Below are 16,953 nucleotides of genomic sequence, written 5' to 3' on the forward strand. Positions count from 1 at the left end.
GGAGGTGGGTGGTGATTACTATCAGTCTTCCCTCCAGTCTCGTACTATTAAATTAGAGACGGCTATCGCAAATAGCCCTGGTGTAGCTTTGCGCGAAATTCAAAAACAAAACAAACAAATCACTCTCTTTCTTGAAATCAACCTGGTCGGAAATTTAGTTTTAATTCTGCAAAACATTTCCTGTCATTCCTCCTGTTATTACTGTTACTAGTTTTATTTGTGGATTACCACAGAGCCATTTAATTGATTAGTCTTCACAACATAATTTTGCTTGTTATTAATAGTTACAGAATAGTTTTGGTGGTCTAACTACGATTATTTATTACCACTTCCATGCGTGTGTGTGTATATATATACACATCGAAACTTGTGAAGAATTTTATGACTACAACGCGAATAAAGGTGCTGAATTGGCCTGGAAACTCTCTGGACTTAAATCCTATTGAAAATCTTTGGGCGATTTGTAAAGAAAGACTGCGGGGAAAAGACTGTACTACGAAAGATAAACTAATTGAGGCCATAATTGATGTGTGGTACCGCGATCAAAAAATTAGTAAAGATTGCAGTCAACTCGTGGACTCGATGCCAAAGGGGATTAATGATCTTCTGAAAAATAAAGGCAGTCATATCATGTACTAATTTGTGAGTAATTTTTGGATTCTCAGAAATAAAACGCAAAAAATTGAAAAAAAATCGTAATTTTCCGTCTTGTTTCAATTAATTTGCACAAGAGCGTATGTTGTGCCTTACATTACGTTACAGTCAGTCATTTGGTTCAAGTCGTTTCACTAAATCCTTCAGCCATTTAAGTTCTGATTTCAATTCTCCCCCTGCATTTTAACATATCGAAAGCTACAGATTCCTGCCTCCGAATTTTCGTTATAAAAGAAGAACAAGAAATAAACCTGGTAGTATACTATCAGAACCATCTCGAAGGTAGGCCTGTGGTCAGTGAAATGTCCTCTTCGTAATGTTTCTTAACATTGCTTCACGCTTTGTTAACCAATAAACGTCCGGGTACCAGGTTTAATCACGTGGTGAGATAATCGTGTTATGCCAGACGTTGGTTTTTCTTTTTCTTTTATAACTAGTTGATGAAGCACTTCTTCTATTTATTGTAGTTTGTTTGTTTTACTTGGAATACTTTGGGAAATATTTAGATACACACAATAAGTTGGGACAGATACCTTTCTGTATTGACTCTCTCAAGGCTTAACAAAACTGTTTAAAAATTCAAAGAGAGACAGGTACACGATTAAAACAACAAGATGAATAAATAAAGTGACAGAAAATTATTATTTGACAAAGTTATGGTAAATAGTCAAATTTCTTGAGGTATTTTATGATTCTTTAGAATAAATAAAGTACAAAAAAAAAAGAAAAACAGCAAAAATTGATATAGAAGACTCATATAAACAACTTTGATGTTAAGTGGTTATTTTATGTTCCGTGTATTGTTGACGCCTGCTTTATTTATTTCACAAAGTGATCGAATCAGTTCAGTTTGTTCACATATTATAATACACTTATGTAAGTAATTACATGTAAGTAATTAATGAAGAAATATTAATAATATACATACATAATTTATTGGACATTAGTCCCCTGTTTTTTAAAAAGTGTTACGTGTAAATAAATAATAATTTTTGTATCATTACTACCAGTACCGTTCTTAATTTTAAAGACGTGTTGGCGGTGAGTTATGTTAATTAGCTGCCTTTTCTCTAATCTACACCTAAATTATTGTGTATTTAATGGTGAAATTCAACAAACGAACAAAACCTATTAAGTAATATTTTATTTTTATGAACTAACTGATACGTAGAAGCTTGATAGCTTAATTACTTAAGCCTAAATTTGTTCCTTCTTCCAAAAATAAAACTAAAAACTGTGAACGATTTATTTTTAATATCAGCTGCCAAATTCATATCATTATTACAACGACACTTCTTTCAATACAGGATTTCTATAATAACAAAGAAGAATTCTGACCGCACACAGAAATCTGTATGTTCACTTGCTTTAGGCCTAACAGTAGTTAAGCCTTTATTAAGTATCGTCTATATTACATAAATAAAGAAATTAATACTAACTTCTTCGGTTTTGTTTTCTAACACCTTTTGAAAGATAAACAGATTATAAACAAACATATTACTTGGGTTATCCGCAAAGAAAAATTTAAACTTCATGTCATAAATTTTTCCTTCAGCTCTTTTCGAGGTTATTTTTTTTTTCATGAACAAGTCATGAAAAAACTTTCAATCATCACCTTCTGACGTTCAAAATTGAATGGCTAACATCAGGCTTTAATGGTTTTTACTCAATACGAAACAAAATTACAATCCTTAACGCATAAAATTATCTAATATTAATAATATTTTAATCTCTCTTTTAAGAACGTTTTATGTAATAACTAAAGAAGATTATAACACTGTTATTCACGCCAATTAACTCGTAAGTGTTAAAACAACTTTCACATACTGTTTTGAACATGCCAACTAAATACAAACGTTTGCGTATTTTAATGCACTTTGAGAAGTTGCACTTCAGTGTTTTGATGGATTTGAAAGTTACTTTGGATATTTTAATGTATTTCACTAAATAACATTTCAGTATTTTGATGTATTTTACCAAGTTGTATTTGAGTATTTTGGTTTAAGAAGCCCCAGTGTGTCATTAACACATTTTTCTTAACTTTTGATTAACTATTGAAAATTCTAAAAGGACCGAGAAACAAGTTATTGTTTATCTCATTTTCGTATGATTAGTGACTGTATTCGTTGAATTTCTTTTAAAATCCTAAGTTTATAACTTTGAAGTGGTCTGAAATTAAGCTTTCTCAATAGATAAAAATTCAGTAAAAATAAACTAATTTTGGTTTCACTTTTCTTTAGTGTTTGTTTGCTTCCAGAGCAAAGCCACATTGGGCTATTTAAAATGACCACCAGGGGAGATCGGATTTTAGCATTATAAGTCCCTAAACTCACTGTTGTCCAAACGGCGGACTTCGCTTAATCAAGTCCTAGTGTTTGTTCTTAAACAAAGATGGCGCTTCATGTGTGAAATTTAAAATATCTCGTGTGCATTTATTTTTAAACAAAACAAGGCAGACGGTTAGGCGGTCACAACAATGGAACTACCCCCGCTACTGGTGCCACATCTCAAAATTTGACGATTCACCGAACCAGTAAACTAGTCAATGAGTACAAGGAGGACAAGTAAACAGAAATGGCTTCATTATCCACGTTCAACAGATCGGATAAGACCTTGTCTAAGTAAACACACTCTCATAGTTCAAAATTATTTTTCTAACTGCTTGGTAAAAGACCGTTCTCCAGAAATGGGATAATCCCTGATGGAATCACATGTGGATGCAGACATTTCTAACAAGATGGAGTCCGTTACATTTTCAAATACAGTCAAACACACAAATAGTTTTAGTTATAAAATTACTATGTCATTATAATTTTTTCTTTCATTATGTAAAACCAACTGGAAATCGTTTAGAAAATGTTGTTGTTGTTGACCACAAACTTCAAGATTTATGTTAAGAGCAATTCTTGATGAGGAAATAAAAATATATCTCAGAACGGCTGGTATGAGTATTAACACTTTTACTATTAAAGCAAAGAGCAACGTTTCGACCTTCTTAGGTCATCTTCAGGTTAACAAAGAGGTTATCAAGGTTTGTGTCTAGAGTAACGTACACAAATGCTGTTATATGTATAAAAAGTCGGCCCGCCGTAGCCAGGTGGTTAAAGCACTCCACGCGTAATCCAAGGGTTGGGGGTTCGAATTCCCATCATACAAAACACGCTCCCCTTTCAGCCGTTGGGGTGTTAAAAAGTGACGGTCAATCTCACTATTCGTTGGTAAAAGAGTAACCCAAGAGTTGGTGATGACTAGCTGCCTTCCCTATAGTCTTACACTGCTAAATTATGGACGGCTAGCGCAGATAGCCTTCGTGTAGGTTTGCGCGAAATTTTAAGACAAACCAAAAGCAAGCTATTCGTTGATAAAATAGTAGCCCAAGAGATGGCGGTGTTCTTTTTTCTTAACACAGTAAACATTAAAAGTGCAGTACAAATACATAAAGATACCAATACTGAGAAGAAAGACAATGTTTTCAAATTCTACCAGCATGAAATTTAAAATTAGATAGAGGTTCAACCTCAACCATATTTATGATCTTCCTCGTGGCGTCCTGTTTTGTTGTTTTGTTTTATTTCGCGCAAAGCTACACGAGGTATATCTGCGCTAGCTGTCCCTAATGTAGCAGATGGAAGGAAGCTAGTCATCCTCACCCACTACCAATTCTTGGACTACTCTTTTACCAACAAATAGTGGTATTATCTGTCACATTATAATGCCCCACGGCTGGGCTGAAAGAGTGAGCATGTGCGGTGTGATGGGGATTCGAACCTGAACTTATTAGGAACAGATGACTGAAAGGTGCGAACAAACATACACAAACTTGGATTAGCTTAGATTTTAGGTTTCTTGTAAATGAATGTAATAAAGAACAAACTGTTTTAAAATAAGAGAAATCGAAAGTAAACATATGAATACTTAAATAATTTGAAATATTTTCTTTCCATCCCCCCCTGGTTTGAAAAGCATTTAGGAATAATTTTCTTATTAGAAAGAAATTTTTAAAGTTAGTAACAGTTACGTAATGCACCCACGAAAAAAACCAAACATTAATTTCTATAATGAACGTAAGCAACTATGAAATACTAAATGTCGTGTTTTTCTGAATTTTAATCTAATTGGCACTTCTTGAGACACGTGACCAAGCAAACGATTCCTAGAAGTTCAATAATTTAAAACTATTGGTCAGAAGCACGACATTCAATCAGTAGCAGCAGTTAATGAGCTAAATATGACTTAATAGTGGGATATACTGTAAGTTACAAGTGTCCTTATAGTAAAGTAGTGTATTCTGTAGAAAATCGTGGTTTTAACCTTAGACCTAGTGATAACAATGTTGGCTAGTATGTCACACACGACCTAACATCACTGGAATATGCTGGCAATTCTTTCTTATTAGCAACACACATTCATGTATATCACGTTATAATTACAGATGTATCTAAATTAGGTGATTAGATTAGATTTCAGACATCAATCACAGACCAAAACCGGCATGGCCAGATGGGTTAAGGCGTTCGACTCGTAAGCTGCGGGTCGAGAGTTCGAATTCCCATCTCATCAAACGTACTCGCCCTTTCATCCGTGGAGGCGTTATAATTTTCCGATCAATCCCACTAGTCGTTGGTAAAAAGAGTAGCCCAACAATTGGCGGTGGGTGGTGATGAATAGCTGCCTTCCCTATAGTCTTACACTGCAAAATTAGGAACGGCTAGCGCAGATAGCCCTCGAGTACCTTTGCGCGAATTTCAAAAAAACAAACCAAAGCCATTACTTTTCTGCCATCTGTCGAACGATATTAAAACTATACATTATATTTATCAAGAGAATGTTATTTGAAGGGCAGTACTTTAAAATTGCAGCTTTACAGATGTCACTTTTGTTAACAAACTCGTTACTTTAATACATCCAAAATATGACTGGTGTTTTAACACTATTTTAGTAACAGAAGTTTTTTTTGTAAGTGCAAATATACTGACTTTTATTCACATAAACGATTACAAATTGTTAAAGAAAATATAAAAAATATTCTAATAAAGCTCCTCTTTCACATGAAACGTTATTAATAATACTTAGGACTAATTTTTAGACAGTTTATCATGACTTCATCTATGATCGAGCATCCATCCAACGGAAATCTGGAACAATTTCCTTTCTTATCTCAGAACCAGGTTACCTATAAACTAAACAAATCAAATAAAATTTATAATTCTTTGTATTTTTAATTAAAACGTCAGTGTAAACAGTTCTTACAAATATCGATTTAAACAATTTCAGGAAGGAATGTTGTTGTTGTTTTGAATTAAACACAATGGGCTATCTGTGTCCTGCCCACCACAGCTATCGAAATCCGGATTCTAGCGTTGTGAGTCCACAGACTTACCGCTGTGTCCCTGGAAGGGGCAGAAATGGATATACACTATTAAGTGATTTTTATCACGATGACATACAATGATCGTACCTTAGTGACTGTCATGGTTACTAGTCTACACCATTACCTAGGTCTCATTACTAATTAGTTACTAAATTTTTATTTATCAATTACCAACTAGTTTTATTCTATTTATTGGCTAATAACCTTCTACCGCTTTTACAGAATTTATTAGAAAGTTTTTTCGATGTTGTAAGGTCACGATTCGAATCTGGGTCTTCATTTGACAACATTGTAATATGTTATCCATCCAAGTGTGGTCTTTTCCACTTGAGATTTCAAAAAATAGGGGATATCCATGTTTTATTCTGACTTCTATACTGGATAAACCTGTTGGGTTATCAGTTGATTGGATGTTGTTAGCTTCCTATTTTCACACTTCTCGTGCGTGTACCTTATTATTTTCGTATTATTTCAATTTATCCACTATGATGGACCACTGAAAATATATCGGCACAATCAAGCCTTGTATGGCTGTTATATACTCTTGAATTATAATTTTTATTGAACTTTTTTCTTTTACATTCATTCAAATTCATACCAACAGAGGGTGTCGTAATTTTTTCTCTCTCTCCATCGGATCTTCAGCTGATATGCGATAGACTATGATCGTATAGCAGTGTGATCTCTAAATACTGTTTTCATGTTATCTTACTTACATATCCTCTGTATTTTTTCAGAGACTTCTAACAAAAATGAAAATTACTGTAATTTATTTTTTCTTTGCCGTTTGGAGTATCTGTTCTTAAAGTATCTAATGTTAAAGTTTGGAGTATCTGTTCTTAAAGTATCTGATGTTAAAGTTTGGAGTATCTGTTGTTAAAGTATCTAATGTTAAAATTTGGAGTATCTGTTGTTAAAGTACCTGATGTTAAAGTTTGGAGTATCTGTTGTTAAAGTATCTAATGTTAAAGTTTGGAGTATCTGTTCTTAAACAGGTGTGATGTGATTTGCTTGTCTCGCCTTTTCTTTGTCATTACAAATCTTGTTATGGAAACTGATGATTCTGTGATGTCTGTTTATAGTCGTAGTATTTTATGGTATATGAGTGACGTTTATATGTAACCAACCTTTCAAGGAATGAATAGATTTTTTGTTTCCTTTATATATTGTTATCAACAACCTTGGTCAAATCTTCTTGTGGAGTGCCTGTGTGAAGATATTAACTTCTAAATCTTTCTCTTTACGAAAAAATCATTAAGTCCCGACATGGCCACATGGTTAAGGCACTCGACTCCTAATCTGAGGATCGCGTGTTCGAATCCCCATTACATCAAATATGTTCGACCTTTCAGCCTTGGGGGCGTTATAATGCGACGGTCAATCCCACTATTCGTTGGTAAAAGAGTAGCCCAACTGTTGGCGGTAGGTGGTGATGACTAGCTGTCTTCCCTCTAATTTTACACTGCTAAATTAGGGACGGCTAGTGTAGATAGCCCTCGTATAGCTTTGCGTGAAATTCAAACATAACCAAGAAACCATCAAAATATGGTTAACTCTTCTTAAAAACATTCAAATAGTCCATTTCTTCAGGTTATAAATGTGTAACAACATAATACCTAGTTAAAGTCAGAAAAACTTTGACCTTCCTAAAAATATTAAAACTGTTAATTGACTGAAATGGTAAGGTGAGAAAAGGCAGTCGAGTAGATAAATTAAGAACTTCCGTCACGAGCCCGAGAATCGAATCCATATCACAGCGAAAAGAGAAATGCTTCTTATGATTTCACTGTTTATTTTTTACCAATACCACTGGCTGTGCACCACGGCTGATTAAATCTGAATTTTACTGTTATAAGTCCTCGAACCTGTCGCTAAGCCGTCGACGTGTGTGTGTTACAAGTCCATAGTACCAACCACTAGAGATAGCTCGAGTATCACAGAAGTAAAATACAAATTTGTAACTGTTACAAAATCACTCTAAGTGATTATTAATATTAATGAACGCCGTATTAAGAAAACAACTGATACATGCTATAACCATTGGAAAATGAAACTAGTGTTCATAGTCATTTGTCCCCTTGTTGATAAGCGGTAATCTTAAAGTCCGTGGTTAGATTTCCTGAGGTTATCGGAAATGTGACTTTGCTTTCAAACAGAAAGTAAGATTCAGTGCCACTTCTAGTGGATACGGTATCATCAGAAATCTGCAAACTGCTGAAACATGCACTGGTTGTTATTATCTGGCTTGGTTCTTGTGTTAGATGTAATTAGTTAATTAAGCCATTTACCCAATGAGCTCATCCCAAACTATTCAAATGAAATACAGATAAATGTAAACATTTAACTTCCACACCTTTGTGATGTAAAATTCAATACCTGAATTGACGATTCGGAGTTCGCTTTCTCCACAAAATCTCTCGCACTCTGAAAGAGTCTTGAAGTTGTTATTGTTACCTCCGCAGCCACTGTAAGTGAATTTAAGACACCTTTGGTAAGTTGGACTGTAGAAGTATCGCTGAAGGTTTCCTGCACAAGGCCCTTTTTCCTTACGTTGGCTACATACTTTATTACGAAGAGCTGTATAATAAAACAACAGTTAGACGCTACCAACGACAAAACTTACTGTTAAGAATGGAACTGAGCTGAGCTCAATAGTTCTGCACAGCGTTATTGAATATCTATATTAGGCCTAACCCGAAATTAAAAAAAAAACTCTTGTTCATCGTGAATGTTGATACAAATGTTAAGCCTAATATAAAAAATTAGGCCATATCAAAAAGAAAACTATCCGTTGAAAAATAACCTACTCTAATATAAAGATTGTCGTTTAATATGGCTGAATATATATATAACACCTAATATGAAAATCAAATATCGTGCTCAACAAGTCCGTTAATACGATGTTAGGCCTAGATGAAGTCAGAAGACACCAATGTTACCTTTACCTTTAACTAATTTCTAATGAACGTATTTTACGTTTCATCAAGCGTGTTTGCTATGACAAATTAAAAATTATGTAACGCACAGCAACAGAACTAAATTGTTAAATACAAAAAAAATGAAATGAACATAACTTTAACCAATAGCTAACAACATACGCGTGTACAATTTCAAGTTACAGACCGGTTTTCAATATAATATCCTATATACGAAATATACGGCCAAAAATAATAATAATTAATTTAAGCGTAAAGCAGTGTTTACATGTTGTAACAGCCTCCCTCTCAGTAGCAGAATGGTATGTTTGCGGAATTATAACGCTGAAAACCGGGTTACGTTGTGTAGCTTTGTTTTTAATTACAAACACACATTTTATACGAAGTTTTATTTAAAGAAATGCACTATATTTCACAGTTTTGTTTGTTTGTTTTAAATTTCGCGAAAAGCTACACGAGTGCTATCTGCGCTACTTGTCCCTAATTTAGCAGTGTAAGACTAGATGGAAGGCAAGTAGTCATCATCACCCACCGCCAACTCTTGAGCTACTGTTTTACCAACAAATAGTGGAATTTACCGTCACTTTATAACGCCCCCACGACTGAAAGAGCGAGCAGGTTGGGTGCGACCGGGATTCGAACCCGCGACCCTTAGATTACAAGTCGAACGCCTTAACTTACCTGGCCATGCCGGACTAAATTTCGCAGTTGGTTAGTGCATTTGTTTACGATTTCAACCTGCTTCATCAGCTAGCAGAACATCGATAATAATAATCCGAAAAAATTTGTCAGTGGTTCACTGGCCAGGTGGGTTAAGGCGTTCGACTCGTATGCTGAGGGTCGCGGCTTCGAATCCCCGTCGCACCAAACATGCTTGACCTTTCTGCTGTGGGGGCATTATAATGTAACGGTCAATCCCACTATTTGTTGGTAAAAGAATAGCTCAAGAGTTGGCGGTGGGTGGTGATGACTTCCCTCTAGTCTTACACTCCTAAATTAGGGAGGGCTAGCGCAGAGAGTTCCCGTGTAGCTTTGCGCGAAATTAAAAAATAAACAATAGTTCATTTATTTATCCAAATTCGATTATTCTATTCATTAAATTTATCTCTCAACACTTAACTTTAATCTAAATTCATTTCCGCGTATACATTACAATTCTACATGATTTGAAGTTCAGATGGTTTAAAACTACATTTGGGACACATTAATTTACGTTTGCAAATGAGTAAATATATTTATACTAAATTAAAAGATATATTTATATCAAAGATTCGTATCTGTAAAGTTGTTCTTAGAAAAAAATTTAATGGCAGTTCTATATACTTAGTGCCATTCACTAATCGCATTCGAATATATTCAGAAAGAGTGAATATCCAAAAACTGTGAAAATGTCAAGTTTTAATTTGTTTAGTATCGCGCAAAGCTACACAATGGTTATCTGCGTTAATCGTCCCTCATTATGAAATGTAGCACTAGAGACGACAGTTAGTGAATGCCACCCGCCATCAAGTTACAGGTTGCTTATGCGTACCGAACAGAGGGATTTTACTGTCACTCTTATAGCAAACCCATGACCACAAAGTGTAAAGTTCAGTCCCATAATCGGACACTACAACCACTTAAGTACACTCGGCTCCGAATTAGTTCATTAATTATATACACAATTCATTAAATTTGTTAAGTTTTACAATATTTTTAATTTGGTAACATACTTACCAAAACAACAAAAGAATTCGTGTACTATAAATTTTATTATCTGTCTTAACTTTATAAAAATCGGAAAATTTAATAATAAAAAACCGAACAAAAAACAAACTGAAACGTTATTTTGTAATACTAAATAAATTATTAATATATATATATATATATATTAGTTGGATATGGAATGATGTTTTTATCACCAAAAAATCCTACAATATTAAAAATCACACAAGTAATTTCACAGTATGGCATATTGCTTTTCAAATACAATAAAAACACATTATACAAATATTCCCTTCCGCAATTGGTTCACAGTTTATAATTTCATTAAAACTGAACACTGAAATTTACCTTTATCACATAAAACTATTCCTTGTAATATCTCAAAAATATCCTACCAATACCTACAAATGAAAACAAAACCTATATTTGAAGCAAAAACAAAACAAAAATCGATAATTAAGTTTTGGTATCTTGAATGAATCTCTAAAAAAACATAACGATATTTACGTTGATTCTCAAGTGTTTTAATCACTTCACTCCATAGTAAATTAGGTTTTAAGGCTATTGTAATTTTTTTCCGCCAAAAATGAATTTATCTGGTTCGATGAAACTTTATTGTTGTGCTCGTTCTCTTTGTTACTTAATTTTATATTATATATATTTTTAAAGTTTACCAGTGTAAGGATCTTCGGTAGAATAATAAAAAAATTCTCTTGGCAACCGACAGATGTCACTGTCTGTGATGTCGAGAAACCCACTTGTTGAGAAATTTATATGCAAAAACGGCTCGTTTGGGTTGAGAAAATATTTTACATAGAAGAGCGAACAACGTTTCGACCTTCTTCGGTCATCGTCAGGTTCACAAAGAAAGAGGTAACTGACCGGAAGCTGACCACATGTTTGAAAAAGGTTGTGTAACTGTGTGTCGAAATGTAGAGGGCGGTATTAGATGTTTGAATATATAATTTTATTTATTTTATTATATTAATATAGGTATAAAGGCGTTCCTTTATATTGGTTTATTTTGGGTTTAAGTTGTTGTATAAGTAAGGCTTCTTTAATTTTGCGTTTGTTTATGTTTGTTTCTTTATTTAGTATTTGAGTGTTTTCTATGGTTATGTTGTGTTTACTTGACTTGCAGTGTTCGAAAACGTGTGAAGGTGACTTTTTATGTTCTTTGAATCTGGTTTCCATTTTCTACTTGTTTCTCAATATAGAAGTCGTGGCAGTTATCACATTGTATTTTATAAATAATGTTGGTGTTGTGTTTGTCAGTGTAGTTTTTACATAGTATAGACCTCAGTTTTGTGCCTGGTTTTTGAATAAATTTGGTATTAACTGGAATGTCATATTTTGTTACTAATTTTTGCCAAATGTTGGTTATTTGTTTGCTGATGTCAGGAATATATGGTATACAGCAGTATATGGTTTCGTGGTTTTGATTCGTGAGCTGTATTTACTTTAGTTGGTGGTTGATTTTGCTTTTTTGTCTAGGTGTGTGCGTATAATGTTTTCTACGGTTTGTGGAGGAAACTTATTGATGTTGATGAAGTATTGTTTTATTTTGTCTAATTCATCGTTAATTTTATCTGGTGAGCATAGTTTTATGGCTGTGTTTATTTGGTTTCTTAGTATGTTGAGTTTTGTTTTGTTTCATGTGCTGAGTCCCAAGGAATGTATAGTCCAGTATGGGTGATTTTTCGGTGGATTTCTGTTTTGAATTGTGTGTCAGTTCTTGTAATTTTGAGGTTAAGAAATGATATTTGATTGCTTTCTTCCTGTTCACATGTGAAGTTAATGTTGGGATGTATAGAGTTAATGTGATTGAAAAAATTAAGTATGTGTTCTGTAGATTTGAATCCCGCAACCGTGTCATCTACATATCTGTACCAGTATAGTGGTGGATGTAATGCTGTGTTAATTGCTTGTGTTTCAACTTGTGTCATAAAAATATTGGCTAGAACTGGTGATACTGGGTTGCCCATGCTTAGGCCATTTGTTTGTATATAGTTTTGGTTGTTGAACATGAAGTTGGTCTTTATCGTGGTGAATTCTATGAGGGTTGCTAACTGGTTACTGGGAATTTCTATAGTTGGGTTAGGGTCTCGGATATAGAGTTCTAAGGCTATCTTGCAGGCTTCAGTGGTTGGAACTTCTGTAAAGAGGGATATAACATCGAAACTGGCCATTAAGGCTTTATGATTAAGTTGATTTAGATTAGACTTGAAATTAAAAGAGTCTTTGATGAATGAGCTGGCTGATGTTACATATTTAGAGAATGCCCATGCTATGTATTTACCAAGATTGTAATTAAACGATTCATATGTGGACATTATTGGTCGTAATGGACAATCTGATTTATGAGGTTTGGGGATGCCGTATATTTGCGGTGTGCGTGAGTCGGTTTTACGTAGGTAGGAATAAAGTGTTTGTGAAATTGTGTTGGCTTTTTTCATTTGTAGTAGTAATTTGTTCAGTTGCGTCTCGTGTGTCTTTGATGTTCATTATGACTATAATGAACATGAATGAATACATCCAAAAAATGAATAACATCTTTTCAGACACGAACAAATTTAAACCAATACACACAAATCCAACAAATATAATATAATATAATTATATAATTAATATAATAAAATAAATAAAATTATATATTCAAACATCTAATACCGCCCTCTACATTTCGACACACAGTTACACAACCTTTTTCAAACATGTGGTCAGCTTCCGGTCAGTTACCTCTTTCTTTGTGAACCTGACGATGACCGAAGAAGGTCGAAACGTTGTTCGCTCTTCTATGTAAAATATTTTCTCAACCCAAACGAGCCGTTTTTGCATATAAAGATGTCACTGTCTGCATTGATTAAATAACTAAATTACTCAAATTCTCGAACTATTTAACCTTACAGAAAAATCGAAAGTTTAATAAACATCGTTTTTAACGTAATTTAGTCAAAACGTTTAATTTTTTTCACACAGTCCAATGATTTTAACCTACATTTATACCAAGCATTTCATACGGGAACAGTACAAAAAAAATCAACTTTTCCGAATTTATTTATTTATTTTTAAGTACTAAATTACATAACGAGTTGTTCCTACACCGTCCACCATAGATATTTTAAACACTTACATATTGAGTTATTCGTGCTCTGTCCACCACGGGTATCTAAAACATTTACATGTTGAGTTGTTCCTGCTCTGACCACCACGGGTATCTAAGACATTTACATATTGAGTTGTTCGTGCTCTGACCACCACGGGTATCTTAAACACTTACATATTGAGTTGAACGTGCTCTTTCCACCACGGATATCTAAAACACATAATGAGTTGTTCGTGCTCTGTCCACCACGGGTGTCTAAACCCAATATTGTCTTTTACAGGCCTATGACTTATTGGGGAAACCACCAAGGGTAACATTTGGTTAAAAAATAAGAAAATTAATGTGCAAGTCTATATCCAACTACAGAGAACATTACCTAGGCCAATAAATATTACACAACCTTCAAATATTAATATAAAACTATACCAATGTTAGGATTCCCTTCTCCACATCTAGTCTCACATTCCTCACGAGTTTCAAAATTGTTGGCGTTTCCTCCACATCCACCATATATGAAAGACACACAACTTTGGTGGATTTGACTGTAATGATACCGCTGTAAGTACTCACTACAAGGTCCATGTTCTCCTGGCATCAGACAGATGTCTAAATGGTTTAATTAACAAAAGTATAATCTGGATAACATCCTACATCTTTAAAGTTTTGTTTCCTCATAACTTAATCGAGAGAAAACACTTAAATTACAAGAATATAAACAGTTGTCAAGTAAAAATAGAAAATACAATTGTAAAAAATAAAAATAAAATTGAAATCACTGACGTAAAAATAAACTGAAACATTCAATTCAATGTGAATTAAAATAACTTATGAAAATTGAGCCATGGACTGAATTTATTTACATAAATATGTCTCGTAAAAATTTCATCCATCACAAGAATTCTTATATATAAGGAAAACTTAACAAACAGATAAGAATTACAATAGAAACTATTGCCGATAGTTTCAATAGTGTAACACCTCTCTTCTTGCAACTTAGAGTCAGTCTAAAGTACCTAAAAGCCAAGATCATACTCATAATGATAACCGAGTCAAAAATTCCCTTGACAATTAGAAACTTTCGCCTATAGACTAATCAAGTTGACCGACGTCGTATGAAACTTATATGAATATCACGCGATTCAACGAAGAAACATTCTTTACATATTCAGTACTTCTGTTCAGCTAAACGTTCACAACACATCAGAGAAGGAACAAACATAATAAAACAGGAAACTCTGCTCTTTATCATCACTTTTATTAGTAGAATTCCTAATTGTATTTAATAGATGTATTTTGTTATTTCACATTTTATGTTTTTGTATTTCCAGACCTCAGTGGGTCACCAATGGGTGTGTAAAATTTCTACGGTAAAAACCGGTTTTGATATCTATAATGGCTAAAGTACATATATCTCAGACTAGGGTTTTCCACTTAAAATCTGCCAAACTAAAATCATGTTTTTAGTTTAGAGATTATTTTGTTCACATATTACAGACGAAGATCGACTTGTTCATCAAAACACCACTCTCAGAATAGTAAACCAAATTTTGCGTTGATTTGCACAGCGAAAACTGTACCAAACACTGGATCAAAGTAAGAAATAAAAAATAATATAAGAATAAAACAAGGATGATTTACCAAGCAGTTAGTTTTTGTTTGTTTGTTTTGGAATTTCGCACAAAGCTACTCGAGGGCTATCTGTGCTAGCCGTCCCTAATTTAGCAGTGTAAGACTAGAGGGAAGGCACCTAGTCATCACCACCCACGGTCAACTCTTGGGCTACTCTTTTACCAACGAATAGTGGAATTGACCGACACATTATAACGCCTCCACACCTGAGAGGGCGAGCATGTTTAACGCGACACGGGCACGAACCCGCAACCCTCGGATTACGAGTCACACGCCTTACGCGCTTGGCCATACCAGGCCACAATCAGTTAGCATTGACGACAAAGTCATAAGAAGAGGATACTTTAATTCAAAAGTACTGTGTACAATTCATATTTCAAAACATAACACCATACCAATGTTAGGATTCCTTCCTCCACATCTGATCACTGGAGACAGAAAATGAATTTACCTCCCAATATGCCGCTTATTAAAGCTTTATCCGTCAGGAGAGCTCAAAATAAGGTAACGACTCTAGAAACTAGTTTTAACTACCATGTACAATATGCATAAAAATTTGAATAATCTAAATTCCAAATGAAGGAAACTCAAACAATAAAAATCCCAGATACTAATTAAAGCCTTAACTCTTCTGATGATGTAAAAATTCTTCAGATGATTTGATCTTACCTCTACTTCATAAATGTAGATTTTTTAAACGCATATCTCAATTACAGTATTCCAATGTTTTAGACAATTCATTGTATCTTGCAATATTATTGAAATATATCTTAGAGTTTACAAAATATTATTTAGAGTTAACTAAAATTATAGTATTATGTTTATTAAACATAGGTAAAATATTAAGCTTTTTAAATGTAAATTTTGAAAAATTCTATTTAATAAACAATTTTCATTTTCTTTCCTAGGTTACAAATTAATGTCGTAAAAATGCATAGTTTTAGACCAACAAAATATCCTATCAAATTCTACATATGTAATGAGGAAAATCAATTAAACTTATTTACAAGAGTGTAAAGTGTATGTATTTCAGATACGTCAGTGAAGTATAAAATAAATGAACAACAAAATATAAAAACCAAGTGTTTGAAAATCTGTGAAAGAAACAGTTCAGTTAAATATAAATTAAAAATGAAAGTCTGAGAAATATAAAATACGACACAGAAACAAAAAATATTGAAATTTTAAAATGTGGTTGACTACTAGAAATTAATGTAAAAAGTGTGTTTCCGATAGGATGCCCAATACATTAAGAAGTACCTCATTAAAAGTACTTAATACAAAAGCATAAATTATTGAGAAAATAATTATATTGTTATTAAAAATATTAAAATCATTTAGTACACAATGGACAGAGCTCTTCTTGCAACTTAGAGTCAGTCTAAAGTACCTAAAAGCCAAGATCATACTCATAATGATAAACGAGTCAAAAATTCCCTTGACAATTAGAAACTTTCGCCTATAGACTAATCAAGTTGACCGACGTCGTAACCATTATGAAATTTGTATGAATATCACGCGATTCAACGCAGAAACAAACCTTATATATTCAG

General features: G+C 33.5%; 1 protein-coding gene across 18 annotated transcripts in view; it reads right to left on the bottom strand.

Annotated features, from left to right (window-relative positions):
• Nucleotides 1-5,638: 5,638 nt before the first annotated feature.
• LOC143234563 (papilin-like) overlaps nucleotides 5,639-16,953 on the bottom strand; it is a 196,160-nt gene continuing 184,845 nt past the window's right edge. For 12 of the 18 annotated variants that reach the window (XM_076472020.1, XM_076472016.1, XM_076472022.1 and 9 more), the window contains 3 exons: nucleotides 14,198-14,377; nucleotides 8,402-8,602; nucleotides 5,868-6,044 (listed from right to left, as the gene is read on the bottom strand). In XM_076472020.1, the coding sequence (XP_076328135.1) occupies nucleotides 6,031-6,044; nucleotides 8,402-8,602; nucleotides 14,198-14,377 (395 nt within the window). In that variant the 3' untranslated portion in view covers nucleotides 5,868-6,030. Of the gene's footprint in view, nucleotides 5,835-5,867; nucleotides 6,045-8,401; nucleotides 8,603-14,197; nucleotides 14,378-16,953 lie in introns of those variants that run through there. The other 6 variants (XM_076472018.1, XM_076472011.1, XM_076472009.1 and 3 more) reach the window with 4 other exon arrangements.

The sequence above is a fragment of the Tachypleus tridentatus genome, chromosome 12 (assembly GCF_004210375.1).
Source record: "Tachypleus tridentatus isolate NWPU-2018 chromosome 12, ASM421037v1, whole genome shotgun sequence".
NCBI lineage: Eukaryota > Metazoa > Arthropoda > Merostomata > Xiphosura > Limulidae > Tachypleus > Tachypleus tridentatus.